The sequence below is a fragment of the Heptranchias perlo genome, chromosome 20 (genome assembly GCF_035084215.1).
Source record: "Heptranchias perlo isolate sHepPer1 chromosome 20, sHepPer1.hap1, whole genome shotgun sequence".
Taxonomy (NCBI): domain Eukaryota; kingdom Metazoa; phylum Chordata; class Chondrichthyes; order Hexanchiformes; family Hexanchidae; genus Heptranchias; species Heptranchias perlo.
Window position 1 is genome coordinate 43,606,946 of NC_090344.1, and position 27,941 is coordinate 43,634,886.

The 27,941-nt window shown below is 43.8% G+C and overlaps 1 protein-coding gene across 1 annotated transcript; it reads left to right on the top strand.

The window, feature by feature from the left end:
* On the top strand, nucleotides 1-27,642 carry elmod3 (ELMO/CED-12 domain containing 3). Its single transcript, XM_068001120.1, has 14 exons — nucleotides 1-42; nucleotides 3,815-4,583; nucleotides 6,231-6,299; nucleotides 8,352-8,429; nucleotides 8,583-8,652; nucleotides 10,936-11,001; nucleotides 12,769-12,792; nucleotides 13,286-13,374; nucleotides 14,546-14,669; nucleotides 17,981-18,103; nucleotides 18,635-18,765; nucleotides 20,568-20,644; nucleotides 21,261-21,388; nucleotides 21,855-27,642. Exons 2-14 carry the CDS (start codon nucleotides 4,542-4,544, stop codon nucleotides 22,088-22,090), a joined length of 1,257 nt encoding a protein of 418 aa, XP_067857221.1. The 5' UTR covers nucleotides 1-42; nucleotides 3,815-4,541; the 3' UTR covers nucleotides 22,091-27,642.
* Nucleotides 27,643-27,941: the final 299 nt, after the last annotated feature.

Below are 27,941 nucleotides of genomic sequence, written 5' to 3' on the forward strand. Positions count from 1 at the left end.
CGACTGTGTTAAATAGCGGCTGAGATTGGAGCGGGAGCGGAGGTAAAGAGAACATTGTGAAAAATAATTTAACAAAAAAAAAAGTATTCGAAATGCCATCTGTTTACATTTTATAAGATGTAAAGAACTATACAGTGCTACAAAACAAGTTTTTGCCACAAGGAGTTATCAAATCTGGAGATGTCAGGGTTAATCTGACATTGTATTGAAAATATAAAGTATAAATTACTGTCCAATTTACTGAGGGCCCGACTGATATTGCATTGACTGTGCTTTATTTCACCATTTCTTGCACTGCCATTATCATAGCATTATTTTGTATCTGGGTCAATGTCCCACTCTTGCAGGGTTGCCGAAACCTGACTGGCCTTTTACCAATCCTTTTTCTCTGTATTTTTGAAACCCGTACCCGCTGACACTCATTGTCCAGTCTCACCCCTGAAGAGCAGCCATCTGGGCTCAGTACTGGAGAATGGCCATTGCTCGTAGAACCCATTCCCCAGCAGAGTCAGAGCCTTCACAAGGGACACCCTGGTGGTACCAGCTGGGTTAGAGTTACATTGGAGGTAGTGGGACCAAGTAGGTCAGAAATGCACTGGAGGGAACTGGCATTAGTTGGGTTACTGGAAGGGGTGGGATCAGGTGAGTTAAAGTTTCATTGGAGAAGGTAGCACCAGCTGGATTTGAAATATACTGGAGGGATGTTGGACCACATTACTGTGTGCTGTTGCTCTCTAGTACTCGAGATATATCTCTGATCCATGCGGTGTTAATTGTCTCTCCTACTCCTGTGCCCATTCCCTTTACCAGTACTCAGGTAGTGCTGGGGTAGGCAATCAAACTCTGACCAGTGTCAGTATACAGAAAGAAGCACACCTGCCATCATTTTCTCAGACCTACTGCTGTCTGACTCATTTTGTTGCTGATGTAAAATGCAAATCTTTATCTTAATTGGCAGGAAGTTAATTGAATGTATTTGTTCGGAAGGAAGCAGGTAGTTATCATGTACTGGAGTCTGCATGTTACTTGTTCCTGCTCTTGTCCTATGATTGGCTGATGATGATTCCATGCTTTTTAATTGTAGACATATTTTATGTACTGGAGCAAGAGAAGAGAAAGAATGACACTTTAACAGTAGCAAAGACAGTGACTGAATGTAACAGTAAATGTATGTCAGTGTAATATTGCTAACATGATGGCAATAGCATAATCATTATGTTAACAGCGATGGTGAAGTGGAAACGACAGTGAAAGGAACAGTACAACAGAGGTAGCGTTACAGTGACAATGTTACAATAACATTGGCACGGTTAGTGTAACACCAAGGTGCAAAGGAAATCTTCATACAATGGTAGGAAAGCATAGAGTGGAGAAAATCCAAATGCTAACACCTGAGCATTTGCTGCAGAAATACACTAAATGTAAAGTTTAGTTAGAATTGACAGACTAATACTGCCCATACCTCTCCGATTTTGGAAAGGGAAATCTTGTTCCGATTCCTTGTTTTTAGTTATTTCGCTTCCCAACACTGGCATCGTTCCCCAGCTCACAGGATCTGTGCCCGTTGGTTGCTGGGAGGTTAGCAGGTCCAGACACTTCCTGAACCGCTGTGTTTCTCCCTTTGTACTAACCATGGCTTCACTGCCCCCCCCCCCTATCCTGTTGCTGGGCTCAGATCTGGAACTCTCCAGCTTGTGGAATTGTAAATGTCCAACCTGCAACTCCATGAAGCAATATGTTGGGTTAGAAACCTGCTTTGCAGCAGAGAACAGTCCTTAAAACCATTAGATTTTGCTTTATCCACATATTCTAACTTTTGCAACCTGTTACGTTGTGTACTCTGACCTAGCTGAGAAGATAGGCTGAGGCGCTCCCCTAATACTCTCCTGTGGCTGGGTGGAGGTGGGGCTGATCTGTGACTGAGGGTGAAAGCTCTGCCAATTTGGTCTTGGTTTTAAAAGAATAGAATCCAATGCCGGAGATGTCCTAGACTCTGTAAATGAGTCAAACAGATTGCGTGAGGGTTGCTTTTGTTTCATTTATGAAAGCTTTGATTCGTAGGAATACTGAAGATTATATTTCCTTCTCCAAAAAGAGATACGGTGAAATTTCAGTGAGAGCCTCTTGGAGTTCATTGTTGTGAGTGTGAGAACTGCATGTTTCGTGACGTGTCGGGCAGTGAATATATGGGCCTAAATTTTAACTCGGAAAAATGGGTGGGGGGGGGGGTCAGTAAAAATTTAAAAATGTAAAACCTGCCCCAAACCCACCCATTTCCGGTTCTAATGGAGGCGGGACAAGGGGCGGGGGAGCAACCCATTCTCAGGAGGTGGGTCGGTCACTAAAAGCTTTCAAGGAGGCTGCGGGCTTCCGTTTTCACAGCTTTTTTGTTTTTAACTCCTGGGGGCTGGGATTCCCAGGCCTTCTCCTTCACACTACGTGAAAGGAAGCGAGAAGGCCCGAAGCTGCAGGTAAGTGCCTTTATAGCACAGCTTGTGGGCTCGGAGGAGCAGGAGTGCTTCTCCAAGGCCCAACAAGCCTACCTGCAGCGACCACCACCCCCCCATCCCCCACCCCCCATGATCTCCGACCCCACCCCCACGATCGATGACCCCTGCCCCTGACACCCCCAATGACCACCCCCCTCTCCTCCCGCCACAATCTAAGACTTAGCTTCTCGGCTCTTCTCCCATCCGACTGAGGCCAGCCTGTCAATCAGGCTGGCCTGAGGGGTGGGAAACTGACAAAAAAAAAGACGCCCTTTCGTCAAAATCGTAAGGACGTCCAAGAAACCTGTACTTCCGTCAGAAATTCGTCCCCTCCCCCTCCCCCGCTGTCTTCCTGGCTCTGGGCTAAAATTTAGGCCATGAAGTCTGCTCTGACTGTGGGTGGAATCCGGTTACTGTCTGCTAATCAGGTTCTAAGTGCAACAGTGGAATAGAAAACACTAGAAATAAGAACAGAAAAATCTGGAATTAGATTGGGTAAGACAACATCTGGAAAAGAAAATGGTTTTGGCAAATATGCAGTCTCTGAGAGTGTTCTGAGGAAGAGTTCAGCTGTCTTTCCTCTTTCAGATAGTGACTAACCTGATGTGTACTTCCAACATTTTTTGTTCTGGGACATTCCCGTATTATGTGAATGATAGAGGAATGGATGAGAAGGGGAATTGCAGCTGGTGGGTGTGGGAAAAATCACAAAGTATCCCCATTTTTTAATTAGACAAAAATTCTGATTCCACTGTTCCTTCCCCCCTCCCTCCCAAGCTGTTAACAATATGGAAACTCCTCAGCATGGAATATTTTTTCCCAGTAAAATTCCACTTGTCACAAGGTCCCATCATTGAGACCTTTTACTTGAAAGCCATAAAATATCCATTTCATGCCCTGTGATTAAGTGCAGCGCTGGTATCTTTGAATAAACAAGACTCAGTGCCTGGGAAGCTTGTCAATGAAAGGTACCCAGCATGGAGAAAGGCCTAAGCCATGTTTTCCGCTCCTGATCGCTATCCGGTGACCCCCCTGCTGGGAAGTCTGCATGTGTGGATATTGTGCGAGGACAGGATCTGGCTTACGTGAAGAATAGCTGTTTGGACGAGATACCGGAGTGTGATTAGCACCCATGGAACTCTACCCCACCAAGGTGTCCCAGTCCACTGGAACGGAAGGGAACAAATGGGTGAGGAACATAAATAATTTTGTGGGTTAATCCTTCTTTCCTGAAGTGCACTGAACAGGAGAAGCCAGGATAGGGCATTGAGACATCTTTAGGTTTGTTGTTCAGTTACCAACTTCAATGTTATTGTCTTCCTCAGAAGATTTTGCTTCGATTGAATTTCATCTGGATCTTTGAAAGCATGAAAAGATCCTAGAAAACCTCTGCACACTAAGGAATCCTTCAATCTTCTGGCACAAAAACCAAAGGGACCCCCAAAACAACGACTGTAACACCTCAAGCTGTGCGGCATAGAACAGCATCGAACAAATGTTTATACCAGATTCTGTGTTTCGAGGGTTAGCGTACAAAGGATAGTGTTTCTCACAAAACATCAACAAAGATTTCCCTTTGTGCAGCACACATCGAATTAAATGACTGCGTTTTGTAATAAATTCATTGTCAGCTTCCTGTGCTGTATATGAGCTGGCCAGTGCTTATCATCACTGTGCATACAACAGGAACTCCAGCTGCACCTTCCTTAACTGTACAGCCACTGAACAGGGGACGGGACTTTAGAGGACAACACTATATATAAGGATCAGACCGCTTTCTCATATGAGACTTGTGACCGTTTGGCTGTAAAGATGTTGTACAAATTGATTGCGGCACAAATCGAGACGTCGGTTATTGCGGAGTTTTGGTTTTGTTCAGTGCTCCTCAACTGCCATCCTGAACCTAGAGCACTTTGTTGACTTTGGGGATTTGAAGACTTAAGAGACTCCTGTTTCCAGCCTGCCCATTAGTGAGGAGCATATGGTTTGAAAACCTACCTAGAATCCCTGAGAAGAAGTAACACCCATTGCCATAGGAACCTGTGAAAAACAATGGACGGGGACCAGCTCTGCAGAATTGAGGCGAAGGAGAAGGTATGTGAAAAAAGGCAAGGGAATTGGACAGACACAGCACCTGGCTTCAGTTCAGCTTTGTGCACACATATAGAATATATGTCGTGGCTAAATCTTCTGTTAGTACTTTATTGCTGGTCTAGATACAAATTTAAACTTAACAATGTTACGGCATCTTATAGTGAGGTTGTTGTGTGAACTAATACTGGCATAGTATCCCGTGCTGTTAGCGCATATGGCGCAGTTAGCGTATCCCGCGCTGTTGGTGTATCCGCAGTGTTGGTGTATCCCACGCTGTTGTGTGGCAGTTGGGGTCAATGATAGCACTCTCGTCTCTGGGTCAGAAGGTTGTGGGTTCAAGCCCCCTGCAAGACCTGAGTACATAACTCGAGGCTGGCACAGTACTGAGAGAGTGCTGCATTGTTAGAAGTCTCATCTTTCAGATGACACGTTAAACCAAGGATTCGTCTGCCTGTTCAGGTGGATGTAAAGATCTCATGGCACTATTTCAAAGAACAGCAAGGAGGTCTCCTGGCTACCATTTATCTGTTGGCTCAACACAATCTATCTCATCGCTGTTTGTGGGATCTTGCGTTGTCCAAATTGGCTGCCACGTTTGCCGACATCACAACAGTCACCATACTTCACAAGTATTTCAGTGAATGAAGTGCTTTGGAACTCACTGGTTTCTGCCCATGTCATTGGAGGTCTGGTCCTGAGCATTTGATTTCAACATGAGACAGTGTACCCAACAGGTACGTGTTGCTGCAATGTGCAGTACAAATGAGATCTGCAAAACAAGCTCAGCAAGGGGAGATGTTAGTCACACCAGCCATTCAAGCTTAAATACAAATACTTCTTCTGTTAATTTTTCCCGTGCCGTTTCCATACCCAATGCTGCTTCCATATCCCACGCTGTTACTGTATCATGTGGTGTCACAGTATCTCACATGGTTGCAATATCCCGTACTGCTGCTGCATCCCTTGCTGTTAGTGTATCCTGCGCTGTTAGAATATATCATTACTGTATCACACATTTCCTATATTGCTGTATACCACCTTATTGTAATATCATGCGCTCTTGCCAGATTACATTCTGTTACCGTATCTCATTATGGTGTCTCATGCTGTTACCATTTCACATGCTATTACATATCTTGTAATGTTACCATATCTCGCGCTGGTACCGTATCTCACGCTGTTTCTGTATCATGCACAGTTGCTCTATCTTGGCAGTGTTACTGTATCACGTGATGTATGGTGAAATCAGTATCGGAAGTGAGAGCTATTTCAGTCTAACTTGGAGTCAAGTCACACTGATTTCTGCCCATGTAATGGGGTATTCTGCAGGGCAAGTCTGGTCCTGAGCATATGGTTTCAATATGAGACAGTGCACCCAACTGCTATGTGTTGCTGCATTGTGCAATATAAATGAGATCTACCAAAACAAGCTCAGCGAGGGGAGATATTAGTCACACCAGCCATTCAAGTAGGTGAGCCTTGAGAGTCCAGCCATCTGTCACTAGCTGCAACCTCACTTGTCAGTGGAGGAGAACTTTGTCTTTCTGTGATCCTTATGGCCAAGTTTGTGCCTTGATAATGTTGCCTTGACCAGAGAATGTAAATTACTGAGTCTTATTGTAGTAACTGTGTGTGTTTTCTGTGCAGGTGTTGAACTTTCCTGGTAGTGGGAATTGTGCTTCTGGGACCCTTCAAGAACAGCACAGCCACAGAAATGTACGTTTACATTGTTCCTTATAACCTTGCTGCATGTTGGGGAGAGGATTTTTCCAGTGGAAACATCTTCAGCTGGGAGTGGGGGTGGGAGGGGGCTACAGATTAATTCACTGCTTCCAATAGAGAGAAGGAAACAGGAATATAATAGAATGCTGTGGTGATTGGCCTTTCTGTCTGATCCTGAAGGTATAGTCATTTGCCATAATAAGTCAGACATCCACCAACTGAGCTTACTCAAGTTTGGAAGGAAAGTATTGGTTATTGCTTAAACTTAACACCAGGGAGCTACTAAAACATACTACAAAAAGGATATAGAAGCACTGGAGAAGGTGCAAAAAAGACTTACACAGATGATATAGAACAGGCTGGGGATCTTTTCCCTAGAAAAGAGAAGGCTGAGGGGTGACCTGACAGAGGTCTTTTAAAATTATGAAGCGGATTGACAGGGTAGACGTGGGGCAGATGTTTCCACTTGTGGGGGAAGTTCAAAACTCGGGGTGATAAATATAAGAGCCACTAATCAATCCAATAAGGATTTCAGGAGAAACTTCTTTACCCAGAAAATGGTGAGAATGTGGAACTCGCAGTATTTGAAGCAAGCAGCATAGATGCATATAAGGGGAAGCTAGATAAGTACTTGAGGGAGAAAGGAATAGAAGGATATGCTGATAGGGTGAGATGAAGTAGGGTGGAAGCATAAAAATCAGGGAAGTCATGCTACAGCTGTACAGGGTGCTGGTGAGACCACACCTGGAGTACTGCGTACAGCTCTAGTGCCCTTATTTAAGGAAGGACATACTTGCATTGGAGGCAGTTCAGAAAAGGTTCACTAGGTTGATTCCGGGTATGGAAGGGTTGTCGTATGAGGAAAGATTGAACAGGTTGGGTCTATACTCATTGGAGTTTGGAAGAATGAGAGGAGATCTTATTGAAACATACAAGATTCTGAGGGGACTCGATAGGGTAGATGCTGAGAGGCTGTTACCCCTCATGGGGGAATCTAAAACTAGGAGGCACAGTCTCAGAATAAGGGGTCACCCATTTAATATGGAAATGAGGAGGAATTTCTTCTCCCAGAGGGTTGTGAATCTTTGGAATTATTTACCCCAAAGAGCTGTGGTGGCTGAGTCATTGAATACATTCAAGGCTGAGTTACACAAATTTTTGATCAGCAAGAGAGTCAAAGGATATGGGGAAAAGGCGGGAAAGTAGAGTTGTGGTAAAAATCAGATCAGCCATGATCTCATTGAATGGCGGAGCAGGGGCCGAATGGCCTACTCCTGCTCCTATCTCTTATGCTCTTATAGCAGGCTCGTGTGAAGCATAAACACCAGCATAGACCAGTTGGGCCGAATGGCCTGTTTCTGTGCTGTAAATTCTATGTAAGATGCTGTGGTGATTTCCTGCTTAAAAGAACATAAGAACATAAGAAATAGGAGCAGGAGTAGGCCAAGCAGGCTTGAAGGGCCGATTGGCCTACTCCTGCTCCTATTTCTTATGTTCTTATGTTCTTAAAAGGCTAAAGATATTGGCATTGATTTATTATCAGCATCTATGCCCTTGTACGTCTATATTCGTGTGATGCTGGTCATTTTATAACATTGGCACTAAAAGGATATATATTTTAATAAACCTCCTGTACTATTCATTCTCAAATTCAAAAGATTCTGGCTTCAAGAAACATGTTTCTTAATTTAAAAAAGGAATAATTGACATCTGTTCCATACCTGGGCTATCTATCAGGTTCAACAAGAGACAGTGCCCAGTCAGCTTTGACCCTGAGCTCCAGAGATGGAGGGTGAGAGTTGTACTGCCTGAGCTCACTGCAGGTCTGTTTCCACACCAGTCTTTGTAAAACGTGATCCTGACAAAGTGGGAGGCCTTTCTCGAGTTTACTTTCTTCCAAAAGAAAGCGCTTAATGTTTAACTTACTCGTAATGAGAGACGAGTGTAAATTAATGAAATATTGCTTTTAGCATAACAGCTTCTTCACCTCCCTGTACTGGAATGTTTCTGCAAGTGCATGATATTCTCCCTTGTGCTGTTTTTCAGGGTGTGCTGGGCTTCTGTCTGCGCCCTCATGTGACTGAAGATGCATGCAACGGGAAAGCAGTGCTGAAATCTATACCTGTGAGTAGTGAGAACCTTACAGATTAAAAGCTAGAGTGAAACTATTAGAGTCCATGGGATACTTGTCTTGTGTGTACATTTTAGCTATGCATATGCCCACATTACGAGATCGACAAGGCTTTGGTTTTAGAATCGATGTTGGTTTCTTTCCAGATTTCTACATTGAAGCAAAATGGCCTTTTACAGTCTCTCACAGCTGGAGTGGATGAAAATAAACATGAAGGTGAGTCTCTGTCTTATACAGGAGATGGGTCTTAGATTTTGTAAGAATTAATTTCTGCAGAAACTGTACTCCCTCCCCAAGTGCCAAACCGAGTTACATCCTTTCAGTACATTGCAAAGTGAGAGGTTTGGCCCTGGCTGGAACATTCAAAATGGAGGCGGGCTGGTTGGTGTGCAGATCATGGAATGAGTGAAAACAGCGAGTCATGTTGGTTAACTTAGAAAAGTGCGGTGTTATGCCTGTGGGCAGGATGACTGCTGAGCATGAATACACCCTTCAGGAAAAGTACTTAAGCCAGTGGAGAAAGAAAGAGATTTGGGCGTCCTAGTGCATAGATCTCTAAAGGTTCATAACCAATACCGTGAAGCAATAGCTAGAGCATATAGCGTGCTAGGATGTATTTATGGGACATTTGATTGTAAAACAAAGCCTACTATTTTGTCCATGCACAAGACCTTGGTTAGGCATCAGTAAGAATACTCCATCCAGTTTTGGTCTCCTCATATGGTGGCTGATATTGAGGCTTTGGAAAGGGTGCAAAGGAGGGCAACGAGATTAATACCCAGTTTAAAGCATCTTAGTTATCATGATAGGCTAAAGGAGCTGGGACCCTACACTATAGAGAAGCGTAAACGTAGGGCTGATTTGATCAAGGTTTATAAGATGATGAAGAGAATAGATTGTGTTTGTGTAGATAGTTTGTTTCAACTAAATAGATTAGGGAGGACCAGGGGTCACAATCTCAAGTTATATAATGCCAGAACTAGGTTAGATGTTAAGGAGGTGGTTCTTTTCCCAGAGAATGGTGGACCTGTGGTACAGGCTGCTGGCTTGTATGGTGAATGCTGATTCGCTAAATTCCTTCAAGTGAGAGCTGGACCTTTTTCTGACTGTGGTGGAGAACACCTCATATAAAAGGTAGGTACTGTGTAACATTAATCAGGGCCAGAGAGGTCTCCTGGACCTGTTTTGATCGCCTAACGGGGTCAGAAAGGAATTTTCCAGATTTTTTTTCCCCTAATTGGCCTGGGTTTCATCTGGTTTTTCACCTCCCCAAGGAGATTATATGGTTTCCGGGTGGGATGTGGAGTGTATATATTGTGATGCACAAGGCACCGTAGTTGTGTGGGACAGGCAGGATGGACCAGAGGGTCTTTTCCTGTCTGTCATTTGCATATAGAATCATAGAAATCAGAGAAAATTTATGGCACAGAAGGAGGCCACTCGGCCCATCGTGTCCGTGCCGGCCAAAAATGAGCCACCCAGCCTATTGTACAGACCAGTCACATTTGAAACAGTGGGTTTGGTGCTGATTTAATGGAGGAAGGGAGGGGGCACGGGAGCGAGAATTTGTCCCCTCTAGGCACACTGTAAATGCTAAATCAGTGCAGCCAAGACAGACTCTCAAGACTTTACTATTTAGTAGATATTCTAACATAATTGGTAAATTTCCTAAATTATAGCTGGAGGTAGATCTGCAGATCTTGACTTTTGTGATTAGTGTAAAATGGGTGATAGTGAGTCGGCAGCCCATTTACATCTCTCCCCATTTTTATTTCCATTGAAGTCAGTTCCACAGGCACTGGCCCTCATGGGGGTACAGTTCCACAGGCACTGGCCCTCACGGGAGTACAGTTCCACAGGCACTGGCCCTCACGGGAGTACAGTTCCACAGGCACTGGCCCTCACGGGGGTACAGTTCCACAGGCACTGGCCCCCTTCCAGTACCTCACCCAAATGGGCATTCTTCATCTGAGTGTCGATAGTGAGCATCAGATTATTCTGTCATGGGGGGCCTCACAGCCAAGTCACAAGGATCACTGGAGAAGTCGGGTTTTTAACCACGGGCATTCATCGTTCAGCTTCAAACCCTCAATAATTCGACCCTAGTAGGACTCAAACTCACAACCTTTGAATGCCTTGATGAATAGGCCAATGCCTTATGTTCGTATGTGTTCATTATTTTTACTGTAATAACTTGTGAACATTAAGAAGTTTGATGTAACAAAGATTATGGTTGTAGGTGGACTGGTAAGAATTGTTGGTTCAAGCCAGGATTGTTTGAAGTACCATAATTTACAGTTCATCTTTGTGTGTTGGGTAATAACAGGGTATTTTCAGATAATCTGCTGAAAATAAACCACCAGTGTTCAGAACACGCAAAGTCTGAAGTAGGAAGGTAACTCCTGTGTTATCCCAAAGGAATACTTTGAGGTGTGAAAGGAATGCGTTTGTACACAATGATGAAACCTGCTGAATATGATTTATTTTTGTTTTATGCAGTGGAGGTGACTTTGGAGGTGTTGCAGGCAGAAGCAGAATGGGAGGCTTTGGAAACTGTGCACAGAGGTGAGACATCGATATTTCAGGTTCCTGCTGCATTTCAATCAGATTGGTCGCCAGTTGCAGTATCTGTCAGTACACATCACTGACCAATTAAGAGAGTTTAACTCTTCACCCGAAACATGTGATTAATCAAAAATTAAAAATACCTGCTTCTGTTTTGATTCAACAGCTTACAATCGAGTGATTTTATTATTATTTAAATGAAAAAATAATCAATAAACCAACAGACACTTGTGAACTTAGGTCACTAGGTAACAGTTCCTCTTGTTACCTATTAGCATCACAGTGTGATGCTAATAGGTAACAAGAGGAACTGTGATCTCGTAATTACCAAGGAGCAGGGATGAATTCAAATATTCAAATTCAATGGCGATCCCAGTTACAATTCAGCAGAAAGAAGTGTTGGGTTATTTATAAACCTGAGAGAATCCACTGGGGAGGGGTGGAGCCACTGCCAGCAGCACTCTGTGTGTCAACTCAGTGCCAGGATTGTGGGAGTGATGCATTAACAACTCCTGTTCATTTCCAGTCTTTTCCTAAATGAGGTCCGTTTTACACAGTACAGTTTGCTGTGAAAAAATGTTTAGGGTAGATGGGTAGGGCCAGTCTATGAATTATTCTTAAGTAAACAGGAAATTCTTGGCAGGGACCACTCCTTTTATTGACTATAATCCTAATTCATTAACAAAATGTTTTTCTGTTGACTTCATTGACAATTTAACTGATTCAAATTTGCACAGGTGTCACATTTACACATGGTTGCAGAGTCAGTGAAGTTGTCACCTCATCAGTCCAGGATCACAGTGGATTGATTCTACTTCGAAGGACTGCCCAACATTTCTTTCAGTGAAACTTGGCTCTTTTTAATATTTGGATACGCAATTTATTCCTGCTTAACCAAGTCCCAGTGGAGTGAATATTTCATTTCTCTGTTTTGCACACTTAAAGTTCACGTTACACATATGGTCCACAGAATGGAGGGAAATGCAGACAAAAAACAAATAGCCAACTCAAGAATGATGGGGACTTTGCAGCATAATTTCAGGCCAGACATACAAACAAAGCAAATATTGTACTTGATTGAAAGAATCTGAATTACAAGAGATTCAGGCCCCTCCAGTTATTTCTGCACCCAGGAGACCACAGCACTGACTGGGGATACAGATATCCCAGCCTGTAGGGTCTTGTGGCTCTCATCTCCACCCCGGAGAGGCACAGGGAAAGTTCTCTATCAGTGACATCGCAGAGTGGATATTGCCTCCTTTTGTGTTCTTCATGCTTCTTGTCCCTCACTGATTCTTCCCTGTACCACACCTGTACTGCATCGGGGAGGGTTGGTGGTACAGGACACTATTGACACTGCTTATAGCAGGCCACCAGGAGGGATGTGTGACTGGTCTGATGGAGACTCCCTATCCAGTTTCTCTCCTTATATGGGAACAGTGAGGTTGAGATCAGAACCTCAGTGGAGTGGGGATCAAAGCTGCATGGGACCAATAAGTGGCGCTGTGCATTGCTGGTCTGATGGGCTGTGCCACCTTCCTGCTTTGGCATTGCTTTGAAAGGGTACGAGATGCTGTGAATCAGGATCTGTTGCTCGTGTGAGTTTGCAGATTCTGCGCACTTTCCCACACTCTCACATAAAGAATGGGAGATGATGTGAGAGGACAAAAGACAATAAATGAGGAAATTCAATACATTAATAGAATGAGGAAAGTTCTGTGCAGTTGCTTCTACTCTGACTGGCTGAGTGATTTTCTTTTCTTTCAGGGTTTCCGTTGGAGGAACGAGAAGGTAAGGATTTCTCTGCATAGCCGCACGCTGTTGCATTTTATACGTTAATGACATTCAACATTCTGTCTCTGGGATCACTCAAATCGCCAAAGCAAAATACCGCAGCAACACACTCAGGAACACAATATAGCACATTCAGCCATATTCCCCAGTTAATATAGCCAGCACACTCAGAAGATTGTCCCAGTACAATTGGCCAACTATATCCTAGCAACACAGCGCAGGAACCTACCAAAATTCACCAACAAAAGACTGGCCTGAGAAATGAATGGAACAGTGCTGCTTGAGTAAGTTAACCTGGTTGCATTGTTAATCTCACGCAGTGTTTCACAGTGAATCGAACACGCTGATGTCACAGCTGCTATGAATACACTTCTAAACCTTTAGGTTGAACTGAACCTGACGGAGAGTTTAAGATTTTGTCTGTTTTTGTGAAAGATCACCTGTAGGTTGGCGGCACTGAAAGCCTTCCTTATGTGCTGTTCCCTTCTAGGTCCAAATGACATAACTGGATGCACCCCGCTCATCTCCTTTAATGAAGCGCTTCAGCATTTTCAAACGGCTGATCTCTCTGAGCACAGGGTAAGCACAACGAGAGAGAAGGAAACCGAGCGCACAACACTCAGTCGTTCAGTTTGATGGTTTGTTTAATTAAGAAAATTACTTTTCAAAATGCCTCTTGCAGATTTTGCCTCAATTTTTTTTATATGTTCTGGTTTCTTTCCTTACAATAAGCCTCCTCCAAGGTCCGTGATCTTTATCACATTACAGTCATATCTCTTCATATCAACTACGATCCACTGATGGGATCAAGGCTCTTTCTGGGGGGATAGTAACTAGTGGAATTATGCATTGCTGTTTACAGTTTATAAGTGTTACTGAGGAGGGGACTACTTCTGATAGTGTTTGCTGATGGAATCAAGCTACATATAAAGAAAGAAGTTGCATTTATATAGTGCCTTTCATGGCCTCAGCACATCACAAAGTGCTGCACATGTAATGAAATACTTTTGAAGTGTAGCCACTGTTGTAATGCAGCGGCCAAATGGCGCACAGCAAGCTCCCACAAACGGCAATGTGATAGCGGGGTGCAGGTGATGTAGATATAAGATTGTTTAGCTTCAGCTGGGATCACAAAACTAGACATGCAATTAAAAAATGGACACACCTTAAGCAGATTTCTACTGAGGTTTGTTTTCTGCCTGGTGAGTGATAGGCACAGTATTTGAAATTGACTTGCAGCTGCAGCAGATATTGCTGAATTCATTAACTGCTTTCGAAAGGAACTGGATGAATATGTGATTAAGAACAATCTAAAGCTGATCAGGATAAGTTCAGGAAATGGTGATCATGGAATTTGGTTCCTCCTACATTGCTCGCACCATGGAAATGTGCAATACAAATGGTTAGGGCTAATATTGTAGCTTCTAATATCAGACTGATGCCCTGGAGGTTTTCCTGTGACGGATTCTGGAGCTCAAACATATGAGAGATTCGGAGGTATATTGGGGGAATGGTTCACATGTAAGGGGGTCCAAGTCTTCAGGGAGGGTACTTCACACCTGAGCTATCTGCAAGCTCAAGGGCAGGTTGTTTCAGATGTGATGGCATCTCGGGCTTGACTGTAGGATGTTTCAGGGCAACAGAATGCATGGGCTAAAGGGCAGGATGTTGCAAATATGACAGGATCTGTAGGCTCAGTGGAGAGCATTCCAGATATTATGGGGCCTGGCATTTTTCTTTGTACTTACAGAAGAACATCCAGCCAACCCTGCGGAGGACAGGGTTTTCTGCCATCACTCATTTCCTCTTTGGCCCACCACGGTTGCACAAGGAGTTACAGGAAGAGCGGGACCTGGTGTTTGCGATTGGCCAGTGTGAGTATGGCAAGCAGTTCACATAGTCTGAAGTAAGGATGGACTTTGCATCAGTACATTGCACATTTTAGTGTGAAGCACACGTGAGATGTGAGACACTGGGCTCGATTTTTCCAGTGAAATAGCGGGGACGGGGGGGCTCCGAAAATCAGGGAAATCCCATTCGGGTTCGGAGCCCGGCTCCATCCCGCAGACTTCCGGGTTCCCTATTGACGTGTCTGGGCATGCGTGCGCGCCTCCCAAATGCGGAAGTCCCACTGGCAATTAAAGCTGGTGGGATGATCATTTACATAGTTGTTGAGGTAGTTTAAGTATTTGAGGTACTTAATTTTCTCCACATTTTGACAGGGGTGCAATTTTGAGTATCCTCAGCATGTTTCCCGTGCTGTGGGAAACACTCCATGTTGCAATAGATTTGTTTCAGCCAGCAGCCAGTGGGAGATTCAGATGCTTATTTGACAGATGGGGAGAAAAGGTCACTTATTGCAGCAGGGCACTCTGTTATTTCAGACAAAGTTTTGGCTGCAAGATCTTTGTGTTTGCACTGGAAATTCTTACTTTCCACTCAAAATTCTGCTGTTCAAACATATTTAACTACTTTGCGGATCCCCTCAAACTCACACCATCAGGATGGGTGGACGCCATGGCTGCATTCACCACTGCATCCAAGGACGTGCAACATCACCAGCCTCGCCAGGCACGGCGTCCACCTCCGCCATGTGGAGCTCCACAACACAGTGCTGCGCCACAGGCACCTGCACAAGAGCACAGAGGGCAACAACAGAGAGGGGCACCGCTTGAGGAGGCCCCATCCACATCTGCCACCCACACTGAGGAGGAGGAGCAGGAGCAATCCATGGGCAGAGCAACGGCTCACCTGGCTGCTCGTGAGGCCAGGGAGTCACTGATATGTGAACGGTTCCCCTAACATCTGACAGTGTGAAGAGTCCAGTCCTTACACCTCCTGGATAGAGCAGTGCCCACATCAGCAAGCCCCACCACCCCTCCCTGCACAAAACAGGCCTGCAACTACACATACACCCACTGTAGAGTGACCCAATGGGTGGCATCAAGTGTCGCCGTTCATGGTGAACCTCATGAAAGGGCCCTATTACAGAAGCCAGTCAAGAATGGCCAAGATGTGGCAGTAGTGGTGACAATAATAATATTTCATGTGAGTTTAACAAAAAGCTAATTTAAATAAAAAACTTGACCAACCAACGAACTTGTACATACCCTTTGTGCTTACAAAACCGTCACCTTTCTCTTCCGACTACGTCTATGTGGTGCAACCCCTGCAGAGGTAGTGGCAAGTTGCTCTGGTTCATGCCCTGACCGATTACATGCTTTGGGCCTACGCCCTCTGGGTTTTGGTGCCCGTGAAGGCCCCTCCAAAGACTGCTCCACCTGCACCTGTGCAGAGGCAGACTCGGCCACCTGGAGAGGAGGCAGCATTGTGGTTACTGGTTAAGAGGGGGGGCAACGGGTGAGACGTGGGAACGCTTTGAGTGGCGTCCCTACTTCCATGTCCCCTTTCGCCATCATCCTTCTGGGCCAGGCCCACATCACTCCTACCATTCTGCTGGACAACAGTTTGGAGGACATGTGTGAGGTCTTGTAAGGCCAGTGCTAGTGTATCTGCCTGCATATTTAAGGCGGCAGAACGTTGCTCACTGTGAGTCCGAATGGCAATTATTAGGGCCTGAATGGACTCATTTGTGAGCCGTGCTTGAAGCTCAATGGAGGCTAGCTTTCTCTCCATCACAGACACTCTCCCACTTACCCGTGACATCTCAGAAAATTGCTCACATCCCTGTGACACTATCTCAGAGATGCCCTCACGTCTCTGTGACACCATCTCAGAGAGTTGCCGGCAGGTCCTCTGAGGAATCGCCCTCTGCCATCACAGCAGTCGCTGAAGGCCCTGTAAGAGAACAAAAGGCAATATCAAGCATCATCACAGATGTGTCATGTTGCGATGAGCATACTGAGGTGCTGAAGATGGCAAGGCATGTTAACATCAATTCATATTGTGTGTTAAAATTATGTCACCAAACGTTTGTCAGGTGCCAGTCTTGGCGTCCCTGACGGAAAGGCACTCGAGGGTTCTGCTGAGCTCCAGCGCCCCCTGCTCCGCATCTGTGAGCACGACAATTTGTTGCAGTCCCCCTCTGGTCCTCGCCCTCTCCCGTGCATTCTGGGCTTTCTTCTCCTCTAAGAGGAGAAAGTACAGATGCATGAGTGAGTGATGATGACATGGCCAACCAATGAATACATTGGTTTGGGTGCAGCTGACTGTGAAAGAGATACGTCGGAGGGTGAGTATGAGACAGAGCCATAACGTTGTATGAGGATTGGGTTGCGTGGTAGTGGTGGGGTGACTAATGGGGAGGTGAGGAAGTGCTGCGGAAGTGTGGATAAGTTGAGGATGAGCCGTAAGTGAGTGTGGGGAGTGATGTGATAGAGTCGTGTCGGCAGTGCAGAATGAGTTGGGGGGTGGGGGCAGTGATGTGGAAGATGGAATGTAGGAGAATCAGTACTCCCTTTGGCTGACCTAGTTAGGTCATTGAAGCGCTTCCTGCACTGGACCCAGATGCAGGAGATGTTGCCACTGCTGGTGACCTCCTCTGCAACCTCGAGCCAGGCCTTCTTGGTGGCAGAGGCAAGCCACTTCCTCCCGTCCGCCAGGTAGAATACATCCTTCCTCCTCCTTACCGCATCCAGTAGATCTGGAGTGAGGCATTCCTGAATCTTAGAGCAGCCTTGCCCCTGTGCCGCTCCATTGTGGTGTGTGGGTATTTGCTCCAGAAGCAGCCATTGGAGGACTGCCCCTTTAAATAGAGCTCCTCCAGCTGACAGCCTGTGATGCAGATGCGCAGTTTGCCTGCTGCGCTGCTTTCCGACGGCAAACCCGGAAGCCACGTTAAGTATCTCCAATTGACGTGCGATCGTGTGGAAAACAGACATTTTTTGTTGGGCAGGTTACCCACGTGCCCAATCGCCCCCCCCCCCCGCTGCCATCCCACCTCCACGCTAATATCGGGGCCACTGAGTGTTTTACACTTTAAGCAGGGTCGAGCGCTCAACATGCTATTGCTTTTATTTTCTGCCTGGAAACCATTTCTATCATGTTTTGCTGACTTCAATTAAATAATGTACTTTTGTTCACAGGATCATTTTTTTCACAATGTAAATATCCTGGGGTTGAAACTGTTACTGATCGGTTTGTGGAACTGAGCTTCTAATGAAGGACAAAAATCACTTGCATTAAGTTAAATTGTACAAGATGTTGACATGCTTTTTTGGCGCAGGCTCCCTGGACAACGATCAGAAAGTTCACCTTCGAGTTTTGCAGACAATTTACAAGAAACTGACTGGGGCGAAATTTGACTGCGCACGATATGGGTCACACTGGGAACAGTTGGGATTTCAAGGTAAAAGCAAGGAAACATTCTGCTTTAGTTAGTGCCTGTTACTGTGTTCCCAGTGAGATTCAGGCTGGGGTTGAACAGGGAATGTTATCACTGAGTGTTGTACTAAGGGTGGGATGTCCAAGAGAGAGAATGTTCAGTCGGCAGTGTTATACTGAGGGTGGGTGTGCAACAGTGTTATAGTTGGCAGCATTAAGTGTGTGAATGTGTAAGAAAAGGTATTATAACAGCGCATCACACTGAGATAGAGCTATGTAACAGAGAGTGTTATAAACAGCAGCATTAAGTGTAGATATGTAACAGTGTTATACTAAAGTTGGGTGTGTAACAGAGAGTGTTAAACTGGCTGTGTTATATGAGTGTAGGTGTGCTGCATCTATAAAACTACTGTAATTTCTTCAAACTGTGCCTTACAAATAACAAAACTGAGGAATATGCTTTCATAAGGATGCAAGTTTGTGAACTAGCAAAGCTCTGTGGTGAAGAAGTTTTTCTTCTGTTTTTGCCTGTGATTTTTTTTTGTGTTGTTACTAGGTACAGATCCAGGGACTGACCTGCGTGGGACAGGATTCCTCGGCCTGATGCACACCTTGTACATGGTGATGGACCTGCAGACTCTACCTTTGGCTCGTGATATTTACAAACTGTCACAGCACCAGACACAAGTTAGTCAACACCGCCAGGTTTTAATTTGGTTTAATTTTCAAAAGATAGAGTCTGTTTTGAGTAAGGACTTGCTTCTATATTCTAAGTGTATGCAAATGAGACAAGCTGAATAAAGGGAATTTATTAGAGATACTGTGTCAACAGAGTAGAAAAAGTCAAGTTCTAATTTGAAAGAAAATGAAGTGAAAGAATGTTAAACAATGTCAGATTCTGTTATTGATGGTGTGACAGACTGGAGCTTCAGAATGCTGCACAAGGATTAGTGGCTGTGGGTTCCCACACTGCGAGTTCTTCATCTTTGCTATGCTGCTGTGCAGAAGGCAGTGCTTCCTTACAGAGATGGAGGGAGGGGGGAGGGGGAGGGGGCGGGGGCGGAATCGAGGGCTCTTCAGCCCCAACCACAATATGTGGGGTTACAATATTGGTGGCCACTGGACGTATCTCTAGCCGGTCTTCCAGGCTGTTCGGCTTAGTTGGTTGAATTGATCGTTTGGTATAACATGATGTCTAGTGGGTAGGGTGTGGTAGTTTTATAAAATGGAAATTGCTTACACACATAACTTTTGAATGATGAAATTTAACACATAAACTTGTACCAGATGTGTGTTTTACATTCGATGGCAAAACCCTGAACTAAATGGGACAGCTGATAATGGCTTTTACTCTTAGTGGGTATCATCCGTTATTCTACATATCATTTGCAGCCAATTGCATCTCTGTTAAATTTTTAATGTGGCATGCGCCTTGACTTTTAAGAAGTTCTGGAAAGTAGTTTTGCTGTCCACAGTGTGGTACTGACCTATATTTAGGCCAATAATGCCATTCCTGTTCTGTTCTGTGGAGAGTTAGCTGATATCAGTCAGGGCTGTTGCAAAAGCTGTTACAATTGGTCTCAGTGGCCCAGTCTCTAGGGAGGGGGAAAATTAGCTGGAGTTCCTCTCTTCTATTCACCATCCAGTGACTGCTGCTGGAAAGTGTATGTGTGGCTATCAGGTGAGAAGAGGACTGAGCTCAGCTGTGGTGCTCCCCATGGTCGAGAGGTCTGCCAGCATTCACTGTCTCGGTTGGCATGACGAATAACCACTTGGGTGGGGTACTGGAGGGTGCTCAGCACCTGTGGAACTGAATCCCAGAAAGAGGCAGCATCTTCAGGAAAGGAGGAAGGATAAAAAGTTTTAATTCCACAGTGTCTAAAAGTTAATATTATAAAGCAGTTTCTTTATTTTGAAAATTGGTTTCATTTTGATGTAGTGACTCGTCTCTCGTTCACAGGGCTGGTGTTACCGAATTATGTAAAAACCCTAAATGTGGACATTTTCTACTGGTTGTGCATTCAAGTGAATAAATGTGATAAGATGTATTTAATGTTATAGTAATACATATGTGTGCGTGCGCACACACACACACACACATTTAAAGAAAAACTTCAAATGCTGGAAATCTGCAGTAAAAACAGAAAATTCTAGAAAAGCGCAACGGGTCTATCAGCATTTGAAAAAAAAACAGGTTTTGTCTGATGAGGAGTCTGCATTTAGAACATTAACCTGTCTGTTTTCTTTCAGATGCTGATGGGCTTGCTGAGTATTTCCAGCATTTTCTGTTTTTAAAAAAAATATGACATATCCTTATAGTTTAAAACGAGTCCACTAACCTTCTGAAGGACTTCCATTCAAACCCGTGTTGAACTTCATGTTGGGTGAGAGGGTTAAACTGATCGTGTTGTTTGCTCAGACGCTGTACATTGAGTATCTTCTCTTTACAGTGTTTGCTTTCACTCTGACAGTATTGTTTTTTGTTTCAGAATTTCCCTTTCAGTCTAATGTCCATTAACATCACCAGAATCACTATCCAGGCTCTGAGGGAAGAATGTCTGACCAAGTAGGTGACATAGAGCATGAGTGACTGATGTCAATTTGTTCCAGTCAATTGACAGGGTAGTTAGAAGCCAAACATTAGAACGAAAGAATATTACTCCTTTCGAGGAGTAGATGAAATTCTTCCTCATCTTCCACATCATCCCAAATAAACAAACCATTGGGGCCACAGTTCATTTACGAGTTTACATCCTCGTATTAGTCATTTGAGACTTTACCTTCTTCCGCACTCACTATGTCTAAGGCCTTACCTTAGAGGGATTGTATTTAATGAGGTCTTCTGTTGGCTGTTCATTTGTACATGGATAATAAACTGTGCTCAAAGAATGAGGAAGACTAGAGTGAAAATATATCATGTGCTGCCTGCACTCCAGGCCACTCTGGCAGCAGAGGGCCTCCCTCCCCGGAAACTAGGTGGCAAGGCAGACAATTCCCGGAGACACAGGCAGCAGTGTCTGCACCAGTAACACTGGTGGCAGGACGTCTGCCTGTCTGGGAGGAACTGGGGACAAAGGTAAAGTTGGAATGAGAGAAAATGAAAGATACTATGCTCCTAAAGACCATTATTGTAACCCTGTAAAGTTTTGGCTGTGTTGTAAGTGGTGTGTATTTCATGGCAGAGATTGTAACCGAAGGCAGCAGGTGATTGGAGTCCTTAATGATTTCTACGTGGCAGCATTCCTGCATCTTTATCAGATTTGGAAAACACAGCACAAAACCATCTCTGATTCAGGATTTGTTCTCAAAGGTGAGAAATTGGGATGAGGTACTATTCTGTAAAATCCCTTTGAACTTGTGTTGAATTCTTCATCATTACTGGGTAGGGGGGGATCTTTGGACTTGCTCGCTGGATCCCATATTAAATTCCTAAACCACTGAAAGCAATACTTGTATAGATGCAGCAAACCGTTAATCGATTCAGAGTGGCTCCCACAGGTCATGGCCCACATGACATCAGAAGTATAAGACTGTAAAACATTGAGCTGCTTGTAATAGATGAGTGAGAGCCCAGGCTGGGGATGAAAGGCTGTCTTCATACAAATATGAAAAAATATTGTTGCCCAATCTACTCAGACAGGTGGCACCAGAACTAACCCCAACCAAGATGCCATGAGACAGAAATCGAATATCGGTGATGAGTCTAAAATCCGTCTGAAATTTCATTTATTCACTATTAAGTGAATGCTTCAAATATTTTTCCTGTTTCCTTGCAGAGGTTGAAATGTTTGCCAAAAAGAATCCAAAACAACTCCTCAAAAGGCTGGAAACGTATTTGATGGAGCGTCAGAATGGTACGGTTCAGCCAGCAGACAAGGTGTCCCTGACTTCTAACCACACAATGGGCGGGATGAAACCAAAAACGACATCTGCCACAAACACCAAAGAGATGAACTTTCTGGGCGTGTGTGAGCTGGAACCAGAACCTGAGGGCGAGGTGCGGCTAATCTGAAACTGTGTGTGAGTGATGGAAAGTGAGAAAGGAAGATAATCAACATCACCACGTAGCAAGGATGTGACACTGACTGTTTCACTATTATGGCATGCACTATACAAGTACTGGACATTATACCATGCTGGCAAAAACCATACACAACAACATCAGTGCAGTAGAACCTCAGCTTTTCCTAATAACAGTGACTTGCAAATGTGTAAATGTTGTAGGCTTGCTGTCCTAGCCCAGATATTCAGTGCTGCTCTAGCTCCAATGCTCAGTGCTGTTTCCAGACAATGTGAGTGTACAGAAGCTTTCTGCTACCTTTTCAAAACAGTAGTGCCAGACCCTCAGCTGGAACTCAGCACCCTACTCAGGAGAGTAGAATGCATTTGTTTCTTTTAACAGGGGTGCAATCTGTGCTAGACATAGTTTGAATTCTACATTTTAAGTGACACTAATTAGCTTTTCTTTCTTTATTTCTGAATTAATGCAGTCAATGACAATACAGAGAGAGCTTAAAGATTCATTCCCACTCTGTCCTTATTCTGGTCAGGGTCGAAATGACTTAGGCTGCCGTTGTTCTGCTGAATGAGAAGATTTACATTTCAGGATTGTTCGCTACCATCCTGATTTTAACTTAACCACACAAGTTAGTTGACTCTTAAGTATGTGATATACGATATAATCAGAAGGCACATGAAGTCTGGCAGCCCGTCATGGTTCGACAGTACCTGATCCGTTCGCTGTCACTGTTCCTGGGCTCTGATACCGTTCACTGCTCTGTTGTACCCGTTATGACAGTAAGCCCTGGGCCAGGTACCTAAGAGAAGACTGAATCTGAGAGAGCAGAAAACTTGTTCAAACCTATGAAAGTTTTAGAGTTTTTAATAAAGTAAATGTCCAATCAGCAGCTGCAGACGACAGGTTAGTTACATTTAAAGAAATGTTCCTATGTACAATCCATTGTCTTTATCTTTGAGTATTTGTGCATTATTGTGTTTTATCCCTTCATATTCCTTTAAAAACACACTCATAGGTATCCAGCTGGGCAAAGTGTTGGCCTTTGCATGGTGCCTTGCATTGGTTTTTAACTATTGGTCTTCAACATTCCTTCCTGGTTACAAAATAAATGACTTCGGATAACCCCATGTTTGATCACACACGTGGTAAGTCCGCAGTCCAGTGTATTTATTGATCAGTTCTCAATGCCAGCAACGTTGGAGCTGCCGAGAACTTTTGTGTTAGGTTCAATTTTATTCCTGGTATGTAATTTAATTTTTTAAAATTATATTCTTAAATTGGACAGTTAGACTATCAGAAACTCTGAATTGTGGCTTGTTAGGAATTTATCTTCAGTGATCTGTAGCTCTGATTGTGGCAGAAGTTAAATTCCAGCTGGATCCCTCATTTTATTTCTTCAGCATCTTCAGTGAATACTTCACTGGACTCGCGATCAATGCAACCCTTAAATACAGGTCACTATGTTGTACAGCATTTTGTTGAAACCTCAATTGGAGGTCGGGGAGGGGTTGAAAGATCTACTGTTTCTTGTTAATGTTTTGAGGAGAGAAGAATTTTTACCTGATTGTCTTTTGAATTTAGTTTTCACGATTGTGGGGTATTTCTCATCATACACTGCAGGGTTTTAAAATCATGTTAAGAGTTTTTTGCTTCCACCTGTAGCCTTGCACAGAAAGTTACGAGGCAGCGGATTGCTGCAAGTAATCGATTGCTGACTCGCTAAGTGGATGGGTTTTGTTCTTGCTATTTCTGGGAGTGTTACTAGTGATGCTGCCAGGATGCATTGATATTCGGAGACATGAGAGCTGAACAACACAAATGAGCTCTGGTGACAATAGCTGGGACAAAGACTGTTACAAATTCTGCACATTAGTAATTATTAGCAGCATGGTACAACATTCTTGAGAACCAGCAGAAATCCTTGCAGTGTTGAATGTGGAGTAAGCTAAGGTAGAAGTAGGCAACACAGGGCTAGTGAGACTGTGGGGTGAACAGTTTATATTTTGTTGCTCTCTCTGGGGCCCGTATATGCCACATACCATTCTTTAGTCAAGAGAGCAGGTGGTCAATTTGGCTGCCCTATTACCAGCCATACCAAAGTCCCAATGGGACTGCACCTCACCCCGTCCCCACATAATATGGTCAACACTGGAAACTCAGCATGTGGCAATCATAAGAGCCCTGCACTCTCTTCTTACAGCATAATGCTCTACCACCGGGTGCATGAGATGCAGTTAACTAATGTGCCATCATAATAGCCTAGTGCTAGGACTCCAGGTGAGTTGTAAGAATCTTTAGGACCTTTTGAATGTGCTTAAAACCAGAATACATTACATTCCTCGATTTCCATTCAAGAGAGTGGTATCATAAAGTTGAAAGAAACCTAGAAATATCTGTAGACATTCAACATGTCCAACCAATGTAGACCAGCAAACAGTAAAGTCAATAGAACATTGAATTGTCAGAGGAAGTTGTCAAATTACTCTGGTTAGCCTGTACCTTGAGTCCTGTGTCCACTTCTGGTCACCGAGACATTCTAGCTCTGGAGGCAGTGCAGAGAAGAGTCACAAGGCTGAACCCTAGTGTCGGAGATCTGAGTTATGAGGAAAGGCTGGAGAAACTTGGGCCTTTTCGTTTTGAAAGGAAGCATCTGAAAAGCGATCTTAAAAAGGTATGGAAGGTGGTAAATAGCATGGAAAAGGTAAATCCTAAAAATTTCTTTCAGCCAAACTGAGAGTAGAACAAGGGACACAGCTTCAAACTAGTCAGAGGCAAATTTAGGACTGATATCAGGAAGTGCTTCTTCACACAAAAAGTGATCAACACATGGAATGGACTCCTAGTTATAGTAGTGGAGGTGAAGGCTCTCGAATCATTTAAGAAACAATTGTATATTGCAATGGGGGGCACTTTAGGGTAATTCTGGATGAATGACCTAAGATGGACCAAATGGCCTTCCTCACCCGCAATTATCTTGTAATCGGATGTTACCTCTATTAGTTACTGAATTAGTTCTATGGAAATTGTACATATTGAAGACTTTGTGGAAGCTTGTATGTCGTGATAAAGAAGTGTACTGCGTCTTAGGTGTATCTGCTAAATACGCCACATTGCTCTGAGACCAAATCTTGATTAAGAGTAATCATTTGAAGCTGAACCATGCTGAAAACATCACTGAGTGCGAGTGCAGCCCCCTAACCTGTGAGAAGGGGAGTTTAGACAGTGCTGCTTAATTACATCATTACAGGCCAGTTTAGCAAAAGCTTGTTCTCTGACACCAGCAGTAATGTGCTCTTGCAGGTACCTTTGTGAAATATTGTGTTGTATAGTACAAGTTTTAGATTTGCTTGAGGAGCCCGGAGCTGGTGATGTAATGTAACCTGAACTGCGTAAAACGTTGTGATGTCGCAATATCCAGTCAAACAGTAGGGTCTGGGAAGTGAGTCCAGGTATTTCCTTGGTGGATCAGGTCGGATTTGGCATTTCCACCAAGAATGTGCTGCTGTCTGTCATCTTCCCTTTATTAGAAAGACCTGAGATAAAAAGAAAAATTGTCAGTATTGGGAATTTGAAATAAAACCAGAAGATGTTGGAAATACACCACAGCTCCATGAAAAAGAAAAAGTTAATATTTTTGGTGTAGATGTGGTTGGTCAGAAAGGAGGGCCCATTTATAGGGGACCCTCCTGTCAAAACAAAGAGGGGAAGGAGAACAACAGGTTACGGCCAGGAGTATACATGCATTAACAACTGGAACAAAGAGGTGACTCATTTGATTAGTTCAGACTTGTGAACAGATTTTTGTTAAAAGCTGGAAAGTGCTGTTAAATGTGGACATGTAGTACTCTGCAGGAGATGATTGGTGAAGGGGTGTCCTGTTGTTTGTATTGTCTGTGTCCCTGAAAGATAACAGTCTCTCACAGGAATCTGCAAACACCTCTTGGAATGTTAAAAAAAAAGAACTTTGGATTGTTTTGAAATGTGGATGAACTGATGTACGTTTTCTTGTTGATTTATGGAAGTGCTGTTTTATTCTCTTTTGAAAAGTCTATGGCAACCACTGGCCCACTCCTCCTCACCCCCCTCCCCCTTCTCAATAACCAGTTTGCCCTTCTCTATGAATGCGTTTACTCAACTTACCCAGCTTTTTACTTCTAAGAGGGCAGTGTTTGAACTTTAAATAAATCATAAATTGAATCTGTCCTTATGCACTATTTCATGCAAGTACTATTTTTTTATTCTTGCAAAAGTGGTGGCCCTGACTAGTAGTTTTAACAGTGCCACTGGAATTAGAAGCTGGGATTCTTTTCACTTAGCTCCAGATAACCCTGTATATCAGTGTCCAAACAAGGAGGTTGGTGCTGGCTAGACAGGCAGCAGGAAGCATACCGCTACTCTGGTTTTAGTTGGTTAAACTCCAGCAATACCCCTGTGGACACTCAGAGGTTCCTCAGCCCTGGCTTTTGTCAAGCTGTGCCAAAGCTCTCTGGACTTATTTAAATGGGAGTGTGTCCCTACATGGGAGAGAGTGTGCACTCCATCTTGGGCAAACAGAAACACTACCTGTGTGGATTTTTCAGTGGTTGGGAAACTCTTAAACATGGTGACAGGTTTTCTCCTGTGTCGGACATCCGTCTGCTCAAAAACAACAATGACTAGGTGATAGTAGGTGTATGACGTGTTCAAAGGCATTCAGCAGTACAGTTACAGATTTTGTACTTCCAAACTTCAGCTGTGTCTGGAGAGAGGATTTTGAGCTCGAAAACACGAGGTTGAAGAACTGGTGGGTACAGAACTGTCACTGACAGTGACGGGAGGGAAGCAATGAACTAACAGCAGCACACAAGAAGTTTATCACATAAAATTAAAGTGCATAAAAACTGCATGGAATTTTGTGTAGGACATTAGGACCAACATATGCTAATAAAATTTGGTAACAACACTGGAAACAGCTGCACAGGAGGGTGAGAGTAGTTTGGGCAGCTCTCGTTCTAGTTATTTGAAAGTGCGGTATTTGGTTGTAGGTTCAATCTGTCTGCTTATTCAACACGTCTCTAGACTGGCCCAGGTCTGAGGTGAAGTCTGGCCAATTCACAGTTGAGATGTTGGCCAATTTAGATTAGATTTTGGATTTGAACAAGTTTGCACATGGACCCAAGGGTCCTTTCGTACACTAAATGCGGTGTAATAGTCGTGCAGAAACTAGAGGTGTGTGCTGGGGAGCTGTGAAAATCTCTCCGAAATTCTTTTAACTGATCTTTGGGCTGTTGAGGTGATTGCAGGTAATGTGACATTGTTTGAAATGTTTGACTTTTTATTGACAAGTCTCAGTTTTCCTGTAATTTTCTTTTTGACAAAGTCACAGGTTAATTGATGTTTATCTGTAATCAGTAATGAGCACTGTGATTGGCTGTATTCAGGATGTAATATTAACACTGTGATTGGTTGTATTTGGGATGTCACTGTAACATAAGCACTAAACATCTTTATTTTTGCATCCATTAAATTTTATGTTTTTAAAATAAAAATGAGCCTGCAGCTATTAACCATTTCACAACCAGTAGCATTATTACACCAAAATAAAGGTGGTTGCAAATTAGGCATTTTTGAAATGAGACTGTCCTGTGCTTGTGCCCTCTGTAATTCAGGAAGTTATATTCAGCTCAGGAAAAATATATGATGACGCAGTTTTGTACATGCAACACAACAAAAAGATTAAGTTGTGCAAATTTTAGTTGACTAAGCATCATCAGTTGTTCTAGTACCACAAAGTACCTGCTGGTGAAGCTGTTGAGCTAAAGTTGTCCCTGTTTTTTTTACATTTGTAAAGGAAAAAATATAATTT

Coding starts and splice junctions, on each gene's coding strand:
- elmod3 (XM_068001120.1), top strand. CDS start 4,542: ATGGACGGGGACCAGCTCTGCAGAATTGAGGCGAAGGAGAAG. Junction 4,584..6,230: donor GAATTGAGGCGAAGGAGAAG/GTATGTGAAAAA, acceptor TTTTCTGTGCAG/GTGTTGAACTTTCCTGGTAG. Junction 13,375..14,545: donor CTGATCTCTCTGAGCACAGG/GTAAGCACAACG, acceptor TTGTACTTACAG/AAGAACATCCAGCCAACCCT.